General features: G+C 51.1%; 1 protein-coding gene across 1 annotated transcript in view; it reads left to right on the plus strand.

Annotated features, from left to right (window-relative positions):
- Window positions 1-9008, plus strand: part of SSU72 (SSU72 homolog, RNA polymerase II CTD phosphatase) — a 62065-nt gene extending 53057 nt beyond the window's left edge. The window contains exons 3-5 of the mRNA XM_015406189.1: window positions 1994-2133; window positions 5115-5233; window positions 8402-9008. Of these exons, the coding sequence (XP_015261675.1) occupies window positions 1994-2133; window positions 5115-5233; window positions 8402-8503 (361 nt within the window). The 3' untranslated portion in view covers window positions 8504-9008. The remainder of the gene's footprint in view (window positions 1-1993; window positions 2134-5114; window positions 5234-8401) is intronic.
- The last annotated feature ends 9438 nt before the right edge of the window (window positions 9009-18446 follow it).

Here is an 18446-nt window from a genome sequence, read left to right on the forward strand (position 1 = left end):
TTCCTGCTGGGCGTGGCCAACTCAGGAGCCAGCCGGAACTCTGTTCCTGTGCGTTCCTGCCCCAAAATAGCCCTGATTCTGGCACTGATCTTCATGCTAACCAGAGTCGGCCACTAAATCAGGTTTTGAACCTCATTGCAAACCTGTAAGTGAAATAATCCACCTGCGCTGCAGCAAGTGTGTATCGGGAGATGGGTATGCATCGGACAGACCCCTTGGTGTCTCTAGGCCCTTGATGGGGGAGGGGGGAGTAGTTAGAGGATAGCTTTGGGTTCATCACACCTGTATCCCTTAGCACCTTTGTTTAGGACTTCTCCCTTTAGAAGAAATTAAAGATGTTTCTGTTGATCCACAGTGGCCCCCCCCCCAAAAAAAACCTGTCGAACATCAAGTTTCTTTGCATAATACCGTCTTTGATTCTGTTTCTTTGTCCCACTAAGGTGTAATCGAATGTTGAATGCAAACAGCCAGGCTTCTTTGCAGTCTGGTCTGTGGGGCATGCTGACTGAACTGAATCCAGTGGGATTTACTCCCTGTGTCACCATGCGCAGGAGTTTTGTCAGCGTGCCAACACTGTAATAACATCCACATACCTAATACGAGTCGTTGCCGTAGCACTGTGATTTGTGCTGCGTCCCTTTAACAACCGGCCCCGTGTCTTAATGTTCCGAACGGTGCATCGAAGTATGGCAGGATTTTACAGATGAAAAGATGAAGAACATATAGTGTAAAGTAGGTTTTTGGAGGGAAGCAGGGGAGAAGATAACATAGGACAGCAAGCGGCATAGTACATGTCTGGCCTGCTGAAAATGATTGCTTCGATCCCTTGCACACCTAGATTATGAGATCTCTAAGAGTAGGCTCTGAGAAACACCCATTTTCTGACCATAACCCCAGGAGAGCGGTCAGAGTAGAGAACACTGAGATAGATGGACCAATGGTCAGTCTCTGAGTAAGTCAGCTTCATATGATAAAGAAAAGAAAGGGAGAGGCACGAGGGTAACACCGGGAGCATGTGAGCAAATTCAGATATTTAGGCCTGTTTGACTGCAGGATGCTGGACAGAAAGGGCGTATCCCCGGCATTCTTAGATCCAAGGATCTCAGTGCAATTGTGTGTGTGTGTGTGTTGGGTTGGAGCTACGGTCGCATTGTTCCCTCTAAGCTGAGTTAGTGTGAGCCAGCTCACAGTTTTTTAGCCTCCGGCTCACACATTTTTGTCTTTGCTCAGGAAGGAGGGCTCCAGAGCAAACTTATGTGTGCACTAGCCCAATCACTCACTCACAAAGTAGAATTTTTGCTCACAAGACGCCACAGTTTAGGGGGAGCCTTGTGGGGCAATTTAACCCCCTGCTCTTCCAGCACCCTTTCCCAAACAGAGAGCCACCATCCTTCTCCGCTGTTACCTCTGCTGGGGGTGGGGGGGAAACGTTGGTTGTCTATTTTTCTTCCTCCATTCTGGGGCTACAGGCCACTCATGGGTGGGGAATTGTATCTGGGAAATGGGGTTTCCCTCCCCTCTTCACCCTCCTTAACACTGAAGCCCCAATCCAAAGCTTTACTTTTTTCCCGCCTGCATCCCCACGGCTGCCTCTTTGGACTTCTGAAGCCCCAATCCAAAGCTTTACTTTTTCCCTGCCCGCATCCCCACGGCTGCTTTTAAATGCAAAGGTTTTGGGAGCTTTGACCTGTCTTCACCCTCTGGTTTCTATCCCAAGACAGTTGTAAGGGTATATCTCGAATATCTGAATTGGCTCTTGGGTCTGGCTGGGAGAATTTTGGGGTGTTCTTGGGGGGGGATCTCAAAACGGCTCTACTGGTTCTTCAGTGGGAGGGTGCCAGGGCCGCGCTATAGTCCCCCCCTTTAAAAATAGCCTATAGTTTGAAATGCCCATGGTGCCGACAGTCACAGTCCTTGCCCAAAGCACGGTTGGTTTGTTTAAACAAAAGTCTCTTTGCCTTTGGTGGAGTTCCTTAACTCTTGGCCCCCCCAGCTATACACAGAACGGGATCTTGCACATGCTGGACAGAAACAAGCGGATCAAACCACGGCCGGAAAGGTTCCAGAGCTGCAAAGACGTCTTTGATCTCATCTTGACGTGTGAAGAAAGAGTCTATGATCAAGTAGTAGAAGGTAAGGGCTTGCCCTCCGGTCCACCCGGAGCCTGGCTGAACTCAAGCCGGGGCCGAGCTATGAATGGGGCCGTCCTACGCGAGCCCCAGAACTCAGCATGCTCGCCGTGCGAACATCTGACTCGAATTTTTTAAAAGCATGAGACCAGCCCTTACGGTGGCCAGAACATCCTTGAAAGCCTGAGGGAAATGGTTCTGAAACCTCAGCAGCCGGATGAGTTGTCCAGTGAGCTGTCCGGTGGGGTGGGTCAGGCTGTGGATCCTCCCCAGGGCTGGGAGAACAAATGATACGACACCTTTTAAAATCACCGGCTGAGAAGGATTTGTGCATCTGCCGGAATTGCATGGTTGATATTGACTGCAGAATTTGGATCGCGGGATTTCGGTGAACCGGTGCCGAATTTCAGGGGAGGGCTGAAGCGAGAGACTGCAGTATGTGGACGGCATTCTGGGAAGGGGGGTGGGCTTCCTAGCCAAAACCAAAAATCTCCCTGCACCTTTCCTTAAGCGCAGTTGCTTGGGAATAAGAGCTACTACCAGCCGGAATAGATATCACCGAGGCAGGAGGGAACAACGGTCTCATTCTGTGTAAGGCAGACTCATGGATTTAAGGAATGCCTTTGGAGGATATTCCACTGTCAGGGTGCCCACACAGAGGAGGCCCTGTTGGTACACGTCCTCCTGCCAAGGTTGACACAGGTAGGCGATCCTCACAGCCCCATCTCTTGTAAACACAGAACACATGGCCATCAGAGCGAGTACAGTATACCTTCATACTTTTCACCCCCTTCCTCCCCCACACACTATCTTCAGTGAGTTCAGGGTGGTGTGCAGTTAGGGCTATACCATTCAGCAACCCCGTGAGGCAGGTAACGCTAAGGGTGGACGATCGGCCCGGCAAGCTTCACAGCAGAACGGGATATGAGCAGTTCCCCCCCCCCCTTAAGAACATAAGAGAAGCCAATGTTGGATCAGGCCAATGGCCCATCTAGTCCAACGCTCCGTCACACAGTGGCCAATAATGCCAGGTGCCATCAGGAGGTCCAGCAGTGGGGCCAGGACACTGGAAGCCCTCCCACTGTGGCCCCCCCCAAGCACCCCAAGAATCTCTCATGTCCGAACCACCACTTCACACCAGTTCCTGCATAGGGGCGTACAGGAGCGCATGGAGCAGAAAAAATGGAACATGACCCAGTAGATCTTCCGGGGTGTGTGAAAGCGCTCTGCCTTGCCATTTGCAGAAGCCAAGTCCTGTGAACAGCTGCATAGGGAATGACTTAGAATAAACCGAGAAGACCACTCTTTTCTCCCCACCCCTTTTAAAAAACCAACCACGCAACTGAAGTGAAGTTACACAGTCTCTTGGCAGGGGCACCACTCTCTCTCCGGCGCCCGGCCGCGCACCGTCTCCCGCCGCGATGAATCTTCTCAAATTAGAAGGCAGCCGAGCGAATCTGGCATCTTATAAATAAAAAACGACCAGAGATTGGGGGGGGGGGGTCCCTCGCCGGCTAGGCTGAGTGCCGTGCCTTTGCTTGGGGGGGGGGCTGTCCACCCGACTGCTGCAGAGCCCGGAGTGCATTAAAGGGAACTGGCTCGGAACTTTCTCCGGCGGCTATAATGAGCCGCCTTGCCGAGAGATGAATGAAATTTCCACTCAATTCGGCAGCGTCTGCTCCCGGGGAAGCATCCTGATTCGAGCGGTGCTCATTTTTATAGCGGACAGGAAGGACAGTCCATCCACGCTAATCTCCACCTTTCTTTCCCCCCTCCTCCCCCCCACCATTATGCGGTTCTTGGCGTAAGTGGCACAGGAGAGCTCGTGAAACCCCGCTGACGGTTCCTGCTAGGAGCAGATAATGAGATTTTTTAAGCCGGCCCGCCTCACTCACTTCATTTTGGCCTGGTTCCCATAGACGGGATGCAAGAAACTAGGACCGTTAGCATTAGAGAAGCTGCCGCTGCGGCCGCGTGGCATCCGTTTTGCTTTGTTGGCCATAAGCACCGTCCCTCAATCTGGTTAAGCACTCGCACCTTACTTGTGGAACAGTATTCTCTCACGGAGAGCCTAGGCAGGATTTCTTGGACAGGGAGTTCAACAGGGAGGCTCTCTCAACAGAAAGAGACTCAGTTCTGTTGTCACAAGGCCTGCTTTGGACAGTAAAGAAGCCGGGCTTTGTCTCATGATCCGTCACCGGGAAAGAAACGTGGGGAAAGGTTGACCTGTCATGCAGTATTCCCTCTAAGCTGTGTGAGCTAGCAGTTTTTTAGCCTCCAGCTCACACATTTCTGTCTTAACTCAGGAAGGAGGGCTCCACAGCAAACTAATTTATGCAGTAGTCAGATCGCCCACTCATGACTTTAATGTCAGCAGCTCACTTGCTCACGAGACTCCACAGCCTAGAAGGGAGCATTACGGGGCATTGAAACCAACACCCCGAATAGAGCTCAGTGTTGAACACGAAGCCGCTGTGAAACTGAGCAAGGTGCAGGCAGAATGCCCATCAACTGCTGTTCCTCACGAGTAGCTCAGCAGCCACGCTCCAGCATGGGTGTCTTAATTCCACCACCTTGACCCGGGGAGGAAGCGAGGCTTGGCGGGCCTGCAGTCTGGGTAGCGTAAGCGTGCCGAGATTCCGCAGGTGCACAAACCGAAGAACCCGGGCTTTCATTTTTAAAAAACCAAAAGGGGCGATTCTTGGAAGCCAGGTGGATTGCTGGACAGGGTTTCTCGCAGCCAGATGCTGGGCTTTGGTGTCCCGCCGAGCCTCACCCCAGGCTGGCAATACCCAATTTATACGGGTTGTCAAATCCAGCCTTTTCTGGCTGCGTAGTTGTTTTTAAAAAACTCAGGCTCAGGGCACTTGGCCCTGACCTTGGCTGCGGAGGGTTTTTCTTGTAAAGAAAGAGCTCATTCTTCTCACGTCACCTTCATGGCTTTTCCCCCCCTTTTTTCTTTTTGTTCCTCTGTGTCTGCTTTAGATTTAAATTCCAGAGAACAGGAGACGTGTCAGCCCGTACATGTGATAAATGTGGACATTCAGGATAATCACGAGGAGGCGACGTTGGGAGCTTTTCTTATCTGCGAGCTATGTCAATGTGTAAGTATGAAAAGTTACTCCTTGGGGTGTGTTCTTGGGGCAAGGCGCACATAAGCAGAGCTCCGCCGGATCAGACCGGTGGCCCATCCCGTTCAGCATTCGGTCCTACACAGTGGCCAGCCGGCTCCTCTGGCGGGCCAACGAAACAGGGCGCAGAAGCCAAGGCCTTCCCCCGATGTCGCCTCCTGGCTCTGGGATTCAGAGGGGCTTAGTGCCTCTGAATGTGGAGGTTCCCCTCAGTCACCATGGCCAGTAGCCACTGACAGACTTATCCTCCATGAATCTAATTCCCCTTGTGGCCCGTCGCTCCATCCTCTGGCAGCAGATTCCACATTTGAATCAGTCTCTGTGTAAAAGTAGTATTTCCTTTTGTCCGTCCTGAACCTACTGCCCATCAGCGTCACAGAGCCCTTGTTGGGATCAAATCAAGGGATCGTCTGGTCAGGCGTCTGTTGCCGTGGAGCAGGGCACAGAGGTGACGGCTTTCCCCTGCCTTTCATCGGCATGCCATTTAGGGACATGCCGCCTTTGAACACAGAGGGTGTGGCCGACCTGCAAAATCAGAGCAGAAACTTTTTACAGCCGCTGTTACGGTGGCCCAAAGGAGCCTGCAAGCAAGCAAAGCATCGAAGGGTGGGAGAACTCTCATTAGGAAAGTCTCTCATTAGGAAAGTCAGATCGCACTCCCATGTTGCATGCACCTGCGAGCTTTCCCACCACATGGTGTGCTGGGTCAGTCCAAAGCGCATTGTAGTCTGGCATCCAGTTCCCCAAAGCACCCAGCCAGGTGCCCCTGAGACGTTTACAGCTGGGCCACGAAGGCCGATGGTCTTGTTTTGGTACCTTTGACTTCGGGGTATCAGATTCATCTCCGCCCCGCCCCACTGTCTCCTTCAGTGATCATGTGGTAGCCTGAAGCTCCGTAGCGCCCTCTGTCTCTTCCAGGCCCTTACCTGGCTAGCCCGATCTCGTCAGATTCCGGAAGCTGAACAGGGTTGGCGCAAATTAGTCCTTGGACGGGAGACCCCCCAGGGAAGCCCAGGGTCATTATGCAGAGGCAGGCAGTGGCAAACCACCTCTGAACATCTCTTGCCTTGGAAACCCTACGGGGTCGCCATAAGTCGGCTGCAACGTGACGGCACTTTCTACCCTTGGTGTGCAAGCGCTCTCAGCGGTTTGGGGGTGGGGAGAGAACAGGGGATGGGGGCGGGGGGGGGTGGAGAATGTTGGTGCCGCTGCATCTTGGATCGTTCTAGGGCAGGTGTATTACACCTTCGGCGTGTGCTTTCCCAACCTTACGATGCTCTCCTTGAACGTGTCACAGTATGTGTGTGCAAAGCTCACAGTCGCTTTGGCTGTACATGTCCAAACCAGTGTTCCCTCTAAGCATGGACGGCTTCAAGAAGGAATTAGATAAACATATGGAGCAGAGGTCCATCAGTGGCTATTAGCCACAAGGTATAGATAGGGACTCTCGGTCTGGGGCAAGGGATGCACTGTATTCTTGGTTCTTGGGGGGGCAACAGTGGGAGAGGGCTTCTAGTGTCCTGGCCCCACTGATGGACCTCCTGATGACACCTGGTATTTTTGGCCACTGTGTGACGGAGTGTTGGACTGGATGGGCCACTGGCCTGATCCAACATTGGCTTCTCTTGTGTTCTCTTATGTTCTTATGAGTTCGTGTGAGCTAGCTCATAGTTTCTTAGCCTCCAGCTCTCCGATTTTTGCCTTAGCTCAGGAAGGATGGCTCCAGAGTAAACTAATTTATGCAGTAGCCAAATCACTCTCCCACAACTTTAATGCCAGTAGCTCACAAAGGAGAATTTTGCTTAGAGGGAGCATTGGTCCAACCTGCTTGCATACGCATGAAGGGAGTAAGTTAATGATGCGGTCAAGGTGCCATCTTCTGCTACAAAAAAGAAACGGGACCAGCTGTGTTTGTAAGTGGGTCAAAAAGCCCGGGGCAGACCTGGGAATAGAACTTTCCTCTCCGGAGGGCTCTGCTCCTGCCAGAAATGAGGCCGCTCTGCTCACATCTGAATGAACCGGCTAGAAAAACTACAGGCTTTTCTGTCAGACTCATTTTTAAGTGTCGCTGGTACAGCCTGCTGCCCAGTCGCGTTCTTTGTTCCACAGTTTTCTGGGAGAATTTCACATTCTGGTTGTTGTGACTCAACCAGAGCAAGTTTCTAGTCCCCGTAAGTGTGAGTTTACAATATGGAACAAGCCAGAATGCACCATAGGATGTGTTCTTTTGTGTTTACGGATGGGGATTCACTGCAAAGTTTTTAAAAAGTCATCCAGTAGGGGATCTCACCCAAAAGGAACTCTCGCTCCATTTGTCCACAGAGGTGACAAAAATCACAAGTGTCTGTTGTTGCTGTTGGGTTGTTAAAACGGTTTCAAAATGTGGTGGTGGTGGTGGGAAGTCAATTCACAGCTGACTTATGGCAGCCCCTGGTGGGGTTTTCAAGGCAAGAATTGTTTGGTTGGGGGCCTGCCTACCTGAGGGACCGCCTTTCCCCGTATGTGCCCCAGAGAGCGCTGAGGTCAGGGTCACAAAATCGCCTGACTCTCCCTGGCCCGAGAGATGCCAGGTTGGCCATTACGAGGGCCAGGGCCTTTTCAGTGGCAGCTCCACACTGGTCGGATGAGCTCCCGGAGAACATCAGGGCCCTGCAGGACCTTTTACAGTTCCACAGGGCCTGTAAAACAGAGCCACCAGGCCTTTGATTAGGAGCCACCACTGACAACCTTTGTACATTGAATACACTACAGCCCTACGTAACAACACCGGATATGGCCTCTCCCCATCGGACCATGTACAGAAATTCCCGCCATCTGTTTATATTAGCATTTTATGTAATTGTTCTTATTGTAATTTTATTGTATGTATTGGTTTTACTGCATTTTAACTTGCATAAGCCACCTTGAGCCAGTTTACACCGGCAAGGTGGGATATAAATTGAAAGTAAATAAATAACTAAATAAAATTTCAGAGGTGCCTGCCTCCACATCACAACCCTGGTATTCCTTAGAGATCTCCCATCCAAATACCAGCTGGCACTGACCCTGCTTAGCTTCTGAGATCTGGGCTAGCCTAGGCTATGCAGGTAGAAATATATTCAGTGCAATAAATCGGCCTTTCCCCTTTCGCTTTGCTTCCAGATACAGCACACGGAAGACATGGAAAACGAAATAGACGAATTGCTACAGGAATTTGAAGAGAAAAGCGGTCGGACTTTTCTGCACACGGTTTGCTTCTATTGAAAGCACGCCCATCTCCTTCTCTAGGCCTTACACTTGCAGACAAAAGAAGCACGTGGTTACATTCTGAATCGACTGGACTTTCATTCGACTCCTTGGAGAGTGACTTTACAACTTCCTCTCTTTTTTTTTCATTGTTGCTGTTTAAATCCCCCCCCTTCCTCCGTGGGTTTTTTGGGGGGTGTTTCGACGTTGAAACACAAGAATGAACTGTGTGGATGAAAACAAAAAGACATTATTATAAACATAAATGCTGCTTTATTTAAGAGAGAGTAAAAAAAATCAAGATTTTTTTAACCCCCACCCGCCCCCGGTCTTCTCTCCTCTCCCCTCCTTCAATATCCTACTTTAAGTTATCAGTAGGGTTTTTATTCTAAAGGTAATATTTCCAGAATGGTATTGCTTGTATTTTCCAGCTAAAGAAAGGTTTTATTTTTGTTGTCTTGGAGGTTTATTTTGTGGAGCGGGCGGGGGGGGGGGATACCTTTTTTATTTTAATGGAATGGACTGAATGTCTGGGATGTATAAAGTATGACTGGGATGAATACATGTATATAATTAAGAATTAATTGGAAGTCTCCAATAAATCCAAACAGCTCCAGTTCCACCCTGTTGTTTTTCTAGGGGTGGTGGTGGTGGTTTCCAAGTAGATTTTGTGCAGGGCTTATGGGTTGCGAAATCAGCCCCTATTGGACTGGATCGGTGACGTTATAAATATTTCCCTCTGCTGGTCGGGATCCCGACTATGGACTGAACGAGACATAATGGTGTCCTCATGGCCACCATGGGGCACTGCCGACATTTTAAGGGGATTCAGAAATGTTATGTGGGCCTAGGGCTGCCAGCCTCCCGGTGGGGCCTGGAGATCTCCCACTTTTACAACTGATCTCCAGCTGACAGAGATCCGCTCCCCTGGAGGAAATGGCTGCTTTGAAGGGTGGACTCTGTGGCATGGTACACCATGCTGAGGCCCCTCCCCTAACCCCGCCCTCTCCCGGCTCCACCCCCAAAGTCTCCAGGTGTTTTCCAGTCCAGACCTGGCAACCCTATATGGGCCTGATCCCAGTTGTCAAAATGTCTGCACCCCTCCCTCCTACGGCTGTTTCAGGACTTGAAAAGGTCTGTAGGGGTAGGAGAGTACTGCATTTTAAAATCACCCTAAAATGGTGGCAGGCCCTCACCTGGATAGCCCAGGCTAGCCTGATCTCATCAGAGCTTAGAAGCTAAGCAGGGTCAGCCTTGGTTAGTATTTGGACGGGAAGCCACCAAGGAATGCCAGAGAATACCAGGGTCGCAACACAGAGGCAGGCAAGGGCAAACCACCTCTGAATGTCTCTTGCTTGGGCCTGGGTGTCCTGGGCTAGCCTGAACTCGTATCAGATCCCGGAAGCTAAGTAGGGTTAGTATTAGGATGGGAGCCCACCAAGGACGTCCAGGGTTGCTACGCAGAGGCAGGCAAGGGCAAACCACCTCTGAATGTCTCTTGCCTTGACCTGGATCGCCCAGGCTAGCCTGATCTCTTATCAGATCCGGGAAGCTAAGTAGGGTTAGTATTAGGATGGGAGGCCACCAAGGAAGTCCAGGGTTGCTACGCAGAGGCAAGCAAGGGCAAACCGCCTCTGAATGTCTCTTGCCTTGAAATCTTTACAGGGTCGCCATAAGTGGGTTGTGACTTGACAGCAAAAAAACCACACAGCACAAAAGTGGCAGCTTCCCCGAGGCCACCACCCTGTCTAGTTCAGCCCCGTCTTGTCCACTGGTAGAAGAGAGGTCCGTCAGTGGAAAGGGAAGGGCAGCTTCTCCCAAATCTCTGTTCCCCCTGCTGACCCCTATTTGCCCCCCCTCTTCTAGAGGCCCTTTGTCTGTTGGGGGTGCTATTGCAGGGGGCATGGGAGACTGGGGAAATCGGAGAGCTCGCTTCTAGGAATACCTCTCAGTTCATGCCGTATGTGATCCAAGCCAGAATACTACATCTGCTAGTAAAGTGGAGAACATGACATTGGCAAAGTGAGCTTCCCCTCCCCAGACAAGGTCAGGTTTTCTACACATTTTGCAACACCCCCCCCCCACCCCCGGTATGCAGAATCATCATCATCATAATTGTATTGCATTGTGTGTAGAACAGCCAGGCGATCCTAAGATTGTCTGGCAGGCTGAAGTTCTAGCTCTTTTAGCATTATGGACCGCTAGGTGGCGAGCAAGACTTGTTTTTAAGGCAGGAGACATTTCAGAGTTGGTTTGCTGTTGTCTGCCTGTGCGTCATGACCCTGATATTGGAGGTTGCCCTTCCAAATACTAGCCAAGGCCGACCCTGCTTAGCTTCCAAGATGTGACAAAATTGAGCTAGCCTGTGCTATCCAGACCAGGGCCCACTATGCAGAAAAATGTGGCTTTGTGAACTGACCACCAAAACACCCTGCGCTCAAAGCGGCCCGAGGTGTAAGCAGTATTTTTGTATAAAGAACGGCACACCTCAATACTCCTTGCTTTCGAGCCGGTTTCCCTTGATCCTTCTCATGTACGCTTGAAGAATCTCATATTTCTCTTCCTGGGTCTTCGTAGCCAGTTACCATGGGGATGAAGTTACGGTGACTTTGTAAAAGTCTTTAAAAGACTGGTTCCTTGACGAGACGGCAGCCATCTTGTCGGGCGGCCGTTTGGAAGCGGCTGCGTTCTGCCGGCCTTGCTCTGGCAGCCTTTTGCACATTGAAGTGTAGTGAGGTTTTTCAACAAATCGCCTCCATTCCAGGAAAAGCTGCCCCTGCTAAACTTTGACACGCTGTGCTGCTGCTAAGGGTGTGGGCCAGGGCAGATGCACAAATATCTCCAAAGCGTGAACTGGGATCCTTTTATTATTTTTTGCAGGTGGGGAGAAGAGAAGGTTGTAAGTGAGCCATTAGTTGTCGAACGATGTGGTAAAAATGACCCAAAATCATATCAGAGCTGCAGCACCTATAAAATCATGGTCCGTCCCCATAGCAACGGGTGACGTGGTGTTGCAAAGATGCTATATATTTTTGGCTACAGCAGCAGCAGCAAGACGGAGGGTCAGCCCAGCGTCTAAAGCTCAAAAGGGAGGTGGAGTCCAGGAACTGATGGGTGGAGCCTAATGACATGGATGAGGGTTACAGGAAGGCACCTAGTGGGTCACGGGAGTTTGCCTGGCCACCGAGGTGGAGCTTGAGAGTCGGAACGGGAGAACGCATCATAGACCCCGAGAGGGAGAATGAAACCGTGAACCTTCAGGCAAAACCGTGTTGAGGCTCAGCCGTTCATGTTGCAAATAGTTCTTTGGGGGAGGGTTGGGCCCCCTGATCTGGATGGCCCGGGCTTCAGTCCAATGAAGCTGATGGGCACTAGGTTCTGGACGGACAAAAAGGAAATACTACTTTACGCAGAGAGTGACTGAAATGTGGCATTCGCTGCCAGAGGATGGAGCACCGGCCACAGGAATGAACAGCTTTAAAGGTGGATGAGATAGATTCATGGAGGATAAGCCTAGCAATGGCTACTAGACATGGTGACTGAGGGGAACCTCCGTGTTCAGAGGCACTAAGCCTCTGAATCCCAGAGCCAGGAGGCCACATCAGGGGAAGGCCTTGGCCTCCATGCCCTGTTGTTGGCCCTCCAGAGGAACTGGTTGGCCACTGTGTGAGACAGGATACTGGACTAGATGGACCCTCACTGGTCTGATCCAGCAAAGCTCTTCTTATATAGTAATCAGGGAAAGGCCTCAGCCTCCATGCCCTGTTGTTGGCCCTCCAGAGGAACTGGCTGGCCACTGGGTGAGACAGGATGCTGGACTAGATGGACCCCTGGTCTGACCCAGCTATTCTTGCGTTCTTATGAAGGCCTCGGCCTCTCTGCCTTGTTCTTGGTCCTCCAGAGGAACTGGCTGGCCCCTGGGTGAGACAGGATGCTGGACTAGATGGACCCCTGGTCTGACCCAGCTATTCTTGCGTTCTTATGAAGGCCTCGGCCTCTCTGCCTTGTTCTTGGTCCTCCAGAGGAACTGGCTGGCCCCTGGGTGAGACAGGATGCTGGACTAGATGGACCCCTGGTCTGACCCAGCTATTCTTGCGTTCTTATGAAGGCCTCGGCCTCTCTGCCTTGTTCTTGGTCCTCCAGAGGAACTGGCTGGCCCCTGGGTGAGACAGGATGCTGGACTAGATGGACCCCTGGTCTGACCCAGCTATTCTTGCGTTCTTATGAAGGCCTCGGCCTCTCTGCCTTGTTCTTGGTCCTCCAGAGGAACTGGCTGGCCCCTGGGTGAGACAGGATGCTGGACTAGATGGACCCCTGGTCTGACCCAGCTATTCTTGCGTTCTTATGAAGGCCTCGGCCTCTCTGCCTTGTTCTTGGTCCTCCAGAGGAACTGGCTGGCCCCTGGGTGAGACAGGATGCTGGACTAGATGGACCCCTGGTCTGATCCATCAGGGCTCCTCTTATATTCTTATGTAATATTGTCATCAGATCCTGGAAGCCGAGTTGAATTGTAGGGCTTGGAAGGGAGATGACCAAGGAAGTCCAGGGTCGCTATACAGAGGCAGGCAATGGCAAACCACCTCTCTGTGTCTTGTCTTGAAAACCCTGCAGGGCTTCCCTAAGTTTCTTCAACTTCTCCACCAACATTAAGAGTTGTTCGCTGGTAATGCCAAACAATGCTTCCTAGTCTTGCCAAATGGGCCGTACATAGCAGGTTTATTATGTCATGACGGCAAAGGCCTAAGAGCTGCTTCAAGTGCTCACTTGAGGTTGGGTGTAGATGGTGGGATTTTTTTTAAAAAAAACCTTTCTGCCTGAAAAGCTGCCTCTCGAACTTTGTGGAAGTCCCCTCAGGTTCAACGTGGATTCCCATGTGATGGGCAGTGTTCCCTCTAAACTGAGTTAGTGTGAGCTAGCTCACCGTTTTTTGGCCTCCAGCGCACAGATTTTTGTCGTAGCTCCAGAGCAAACTAATTTATGTGGTAGCCAAATGGCTCGCTCACGGCTTTAATGGTAGTAGCTCGCAAAGTAGAATTTTCGCTCACAGACTGCACAGCTTAGAGGGAGCATTGGGGGTGGGGTTGGGGGTTGGGAAGTGTTTCAGAGGCGCCAAGTCCCTTGGCCATGTGGCGGCAGCGGTGGGAAGCCCACCGATTGGTGGTGGTGTGGGATTCCTGACTACTTCCGCTCTCCGGTCCCGATGGGTCACAGATGTAGCCTTGCCTGCAGAACATCCCAGGTTCAAGACCCGGCCTCTCCCAGTCAAAGCTTTCAGGGAGGCAGGAGGCGGAGGACCAGTTTGGTGTCATGGTTAGGAGCGCGGACTCTAATCTGGGAGAACTGGGTTTAATTCCCCACTCTTCCCCATGCAGCTGCTGGTGTGACCTTGGGTCAGTCACCAGTTCTCTCAGAGCTGTTCTCTCCAGGGCAGTCCTCAAAAGAGCTCTCTCAGCCCCACCTACCTCACGGGGTGTCTGTTGTGGGGAGGGGAAGGGAAAGGAGGTTGTAAAGTGCTCTGAGACTCCTTCGGGTAGTGAAAGGCGGGGTATAAATCCAATCTCCTCCTCCTCCTCTGCCTGAGATCTTGAAGAGTGGCTGCTGGTTGGTAGAGATGATCCTGAGCTAGAGGGACCAACAAGCCGTTCTGTCTCAGCCTAAACTATTTCACAGGGTTGTTGTGATGGTAACATGAGGAAAGGAACGTGGATGCTCCTTTGAATGTTTGGGCAGAACAGTTCTGGCGCTGCAAATATTACACTCACGAGGCATCTCCTGGTCGCACACAGAAAACTCTAGAAACCAAACGCTCTTGTGGACAAAAATATCACTGTCCTAATCTAGGTCTTTCTGCCCTGCTTTCCTCCCCCGTGGTGACCCAAAGCAGCTTACACGATTGTCCTCCCCCTCTCCTATTGTATCCTTATGACAACAGCCCTGTGAGGTAGGTTAGGCTGGGAGTGCGGGACTCACCCCGTGAGCTGCCATGGCCGAGCCAGGATTTGAACCTGGGTCCCTCACATCCTAATCCTGCACTCTAACCGCTACATTATGCTGCCTCATTTCAGTACCTGGATTAAAATGGGGTGGATTGGGAAATAAAAATATTTTTGTAGTGGTGACCTCCGTCCGGCCTCCATTTCAGGACGAAATCACCCCTCCTCTGCTACCAAGCTGGGTTTGTGTCCTTTTTCGCCTTTCCCAAAGAAACTTGTGTTGAAATTCACATCTGGGGCTCCGTTAAAGGCAAATCCAAGCTGTGTGCCAGTGTTTTCATCTTTCAGCAATAATGGAATGGAATTCTCTTCGGACGTTCGCTTTATATAATCTTCCCTTTCGGTAAAGAGAGAGAGAGAAAAAAAACCCCACAATTGCCCATTACAGGGCAGTGGGAAGAAGCCAAAAATAAACTTCCATAATTAAAATTAGATTTTGCCTTCAAATTAGAACACGCCAAACTGCTCTTTTCCTCCACTTCCCAGAGGGAGGGGGGATTAGAGATTGAAACAATTCAACGATTCGTTTTAAAGTGCGCATTTCCCCTGTTTGGTTTAAATCACCACGCCAGTGTCTAAAACAAAGGCTACCAAACAGACAGAGGTCTTAGTTGGGTGGTTTTGGTTAGTATTTGGGTCCTGGTTTTGGTTAGTTGTTGGGTCCTGGTTAGTATTTGGATGGGAGACCAATGCTCCCTTTGAGCTGCGGAGCCTTGTGAGCAAAAATTCTACGTTGTGAGCGACTGGCATCCAAGCTGTGGGTGAGCAATTTGGCTGCTGCACCAATTAGTTTGCTCTGGAGCCATCGCTCCCTGAGTGAAGACAAAAATGTGTGTGCTGGAGGCTAAAAAACTGTGAGCTAGCTCACACTCAGCTTCCCCTCCCCACAACAGACACCCTGTGAGGTAGGTGGGGCTGAGAGAGCTCTCTCCAGAATGGCCCTTGAGAGAACAGCTCTGAAAGAACTTGTGACTGACTCAAGGCCACACCAGTAGATGCATGTGCAGGAGTGGGGAATCAAACCCGGTTCTCCCAGATTAGAGTCCGCCAGTCTTAACCACTACACCAAACTGGCTCCCCCTCCCCCCCTGCCAGCTCACATAGCTGTACATCCTGCCTCCACCTACACTCTCAGTTGCCTGCACCACCTACATGCCTGTTCCCTGATGGTGCTGGGTGGCGCATACCACTAGGAGCATGGATGGCAGAGTGCACGCAAACACACTAGAGTCCAGTGGCACCTGGCTGACCAACCATGTTTTACTCAAGGTGTAAGCCAGGGGTGTCAAACATGCGGCTCGGGGGCCGGATCAGGCCCTCGGAGGGCTTCTACCAGGCCCGCAGTGGAACTGGCTGTCTTCTGCTTCTTCTTCCAGTTCGTCTTGTTCGTCCGATTGAGAGGTTATACTTGTTAGCTAAGAGCTTTGGAAGACGGCGTCTGAATTCAAGAATATTCAGCAGCTATTTTATTGTACATGGAAACAGAATTGAGACCTGTATGATAAAGAGTCATCGAAACGAACGGTAACTCGAGAAGTTCGTCCCTGTCTGTTCGTCTTGATGTCATCATCCTTTGTTTGATGGTGCCTTGCTGTTAAGAACAAAGATTAAACACCATGAAGCTCATCAGCATTATAGCTTAATCATTGTATATTATTCTTACAATTGTGTGCACTTTGCAGCAACTGTTCTGTATATTGTCTTCTTCCAGTTCTGCTGCTGCTGCGTCATCGTAGGTTTGCAGCTTGCAGACACACACCTGAACAGCACGCTCAGGATTGCAACAACACAGACATTTTGATGCAATCATTCAGAGCAGGAGGTGTCAGTTATCAGACACTGTCAAATAAACAAAATATTGCAAGGGTGCTAATGTTTTAAGCATGTTTTTATTTTAAGTTAAAAAAAAAATCTTTGTGTTTGTGTCCTTTATAAAGTTTACTAGAAATAAGGCCCGTTGTGGAGATAAATACAACGGGAGCTAGAAAGAGGCTCTGGGAGAGTGCTCTGGCTTTGGGCAAACAGTGTCAGTTTGCTGTGGCAACCTCAGCAGGGTATAATGACAGAGTATAATGACCTGCACACCACCAGAATACAGAAAGTTCCATATGCAACTGACATTCCAACTGCCTTGCGGGGGGGGGGGGGTTTGGGGTGTGGAATGGAGTGAAGTCCAATCAGCTTCCATATGCAAAAGACCTTGAAACGCTGGGCGGGACTGCACAAAGGAGCCAGTCAACCCAGCCAGCGTCTTCTGACTGACAGTTCAAGCGTCCATACACTAAAGGTGTGCATTTTAGAAGGTTGGCACCCACTACTCTTTTATAATAAGGGAGAGATATCTCTGCACCCTGGCGTTACATTTTATGACGCACATGGCCCGGCCCAACAAGGTCTCATTTATGTCAGGTCCGGCCCCCATAACTTTTCGACACCCCTGCTCTACATCATTATACCTGGCTGAGGGACTTCCATTCCAGCTTTCGTCTGCAAGCACACTTCTTCAGGTACAATGCAAGGGAAATGGATGGCAAATGAATTATACAGAGAAATGAGATCACGAAGCGTCAAACCCATGCAAATGGTTGTGTTTGCTTCTGTACAGCCTGAATTCAAACACAGACGTAGCAGTCCCTAAGTATATCATCTGCCATATCTACAGATTGTGTGTCAAAGTCACAATGTGGGCACCAAATGCATTTGGAAGATAAAAACTGAACAGGGCGCAGAGCACGCTACTGAGACACCAGGTGGTATTAAGGTGATACCAGAAGCAAAATTTGCACTGGAGACTTCTCACAACTGCTGTTTCAGCTCGGGAGGGGGGCACGCTCTGTCACTCCCCCTCCCACCCCCAGCGAGTATGGAAAGGCGTGGTCAGTCCCTAAGGGCTTTCCGCATCCTCAAGAGCCATGAATGAACCCCAAAGGAAGAGCGCGGGTCGATCTCCCTGCCGTACCAAACGCCGCCAGCAGAGAGCGGGCGTGAGCACGGTCCCTTCTATTATGTCTTCTGCCAACGTAACGCTACGATGCCCTATTTGGCGGGGGTGGGTTACTTTGGCGTCTTCTTAGAGAATCACGGATTCCTTCCTTTCTTTTATCGCAATCTGCAAGTCCGAAGGCCTCTCCGCGGGGAGGCTCGGGTCCGGCGGACCCGATCCCCCAAAGTTACTCCTCCCCTAAAGACACTCGCCTCCCTTTCCTCCCCCCCCAATCACTGCCCCACACACCCCATATTTGCACCTGCATCACCAGCTTTCACGATTGTTCTCCTAAAAGTTTTTTTTGGGGGGGTGGGGGAGAAGCAAGCAGTGTTAAAGGGTGTGCCTGGACGGCGAGCCCTTCTGTGGCTTGGGGGGGGGCGCAGGCTTTCTCACCAGGGATTTCCAAGGCAAGATGGGGGGAGGGGTGGCGGGTTTTGGTGCCAGTGACAACCAGCCCGGTAACCGGAGACAGAGAGAGAAAAGAGAGGCTCGCCTCCTCCAAATGTGATCAAGCCCCGTTTTGATTAAAGGAAGAGGAGAGACACACAGAGAGAGTGAGAGAGAGAGAGAGAGAGGAGAGAGGGAAATAGACACCCAGTCGTGCAGGGCTTTTCTTTTTTTTTTTGGACAGAGGTAGAGAGAAAGAGAGAGAGAGGTTAGTAAACAGAGGGGGGACATCTGCAGACTCTCTCTCGCCCCCCCCCTAGCAATGAACGTTTAAGATGGAGCCGCGTCACCTCAAATAGGTAAAAATGCATTTTCTTTCTCTCCCCTCTCTGCAATTGGGGGAAGGCGGCGGCGGCGGCGGGAGGGGGGCTTCTGGTCAATTGCTCGCCGGGAAACCGACCAGACCCGCACCGGCTGCTCTTCCCGTGCTTTGGGGAACGGGGGAAGCTCCTTGGCGAAGGGGTGGGGATCAGCCCCATACTGTCCCACATCTGAAATCCACCGGGCTGGGCGGGGCTGGAGGGTGGGTCGGGGA

The sequence above is a fragment of the Gekko japonicus genome, unplaced genomic scaffold (genome assembly GCF_001447785.1).
Source record: "Gekko japonicus isolate JY-2015 unplaced genomic scaffold, Gekko_japonicus_V1.1 scaffold1133, whole genome shotgun sequence".
Lineage (NCBI taxonomy): Eukaryota > Metazoa > Chordata > Lepidosauria > Squamata > Gekkonidae > Gekko > Gekko japonicus.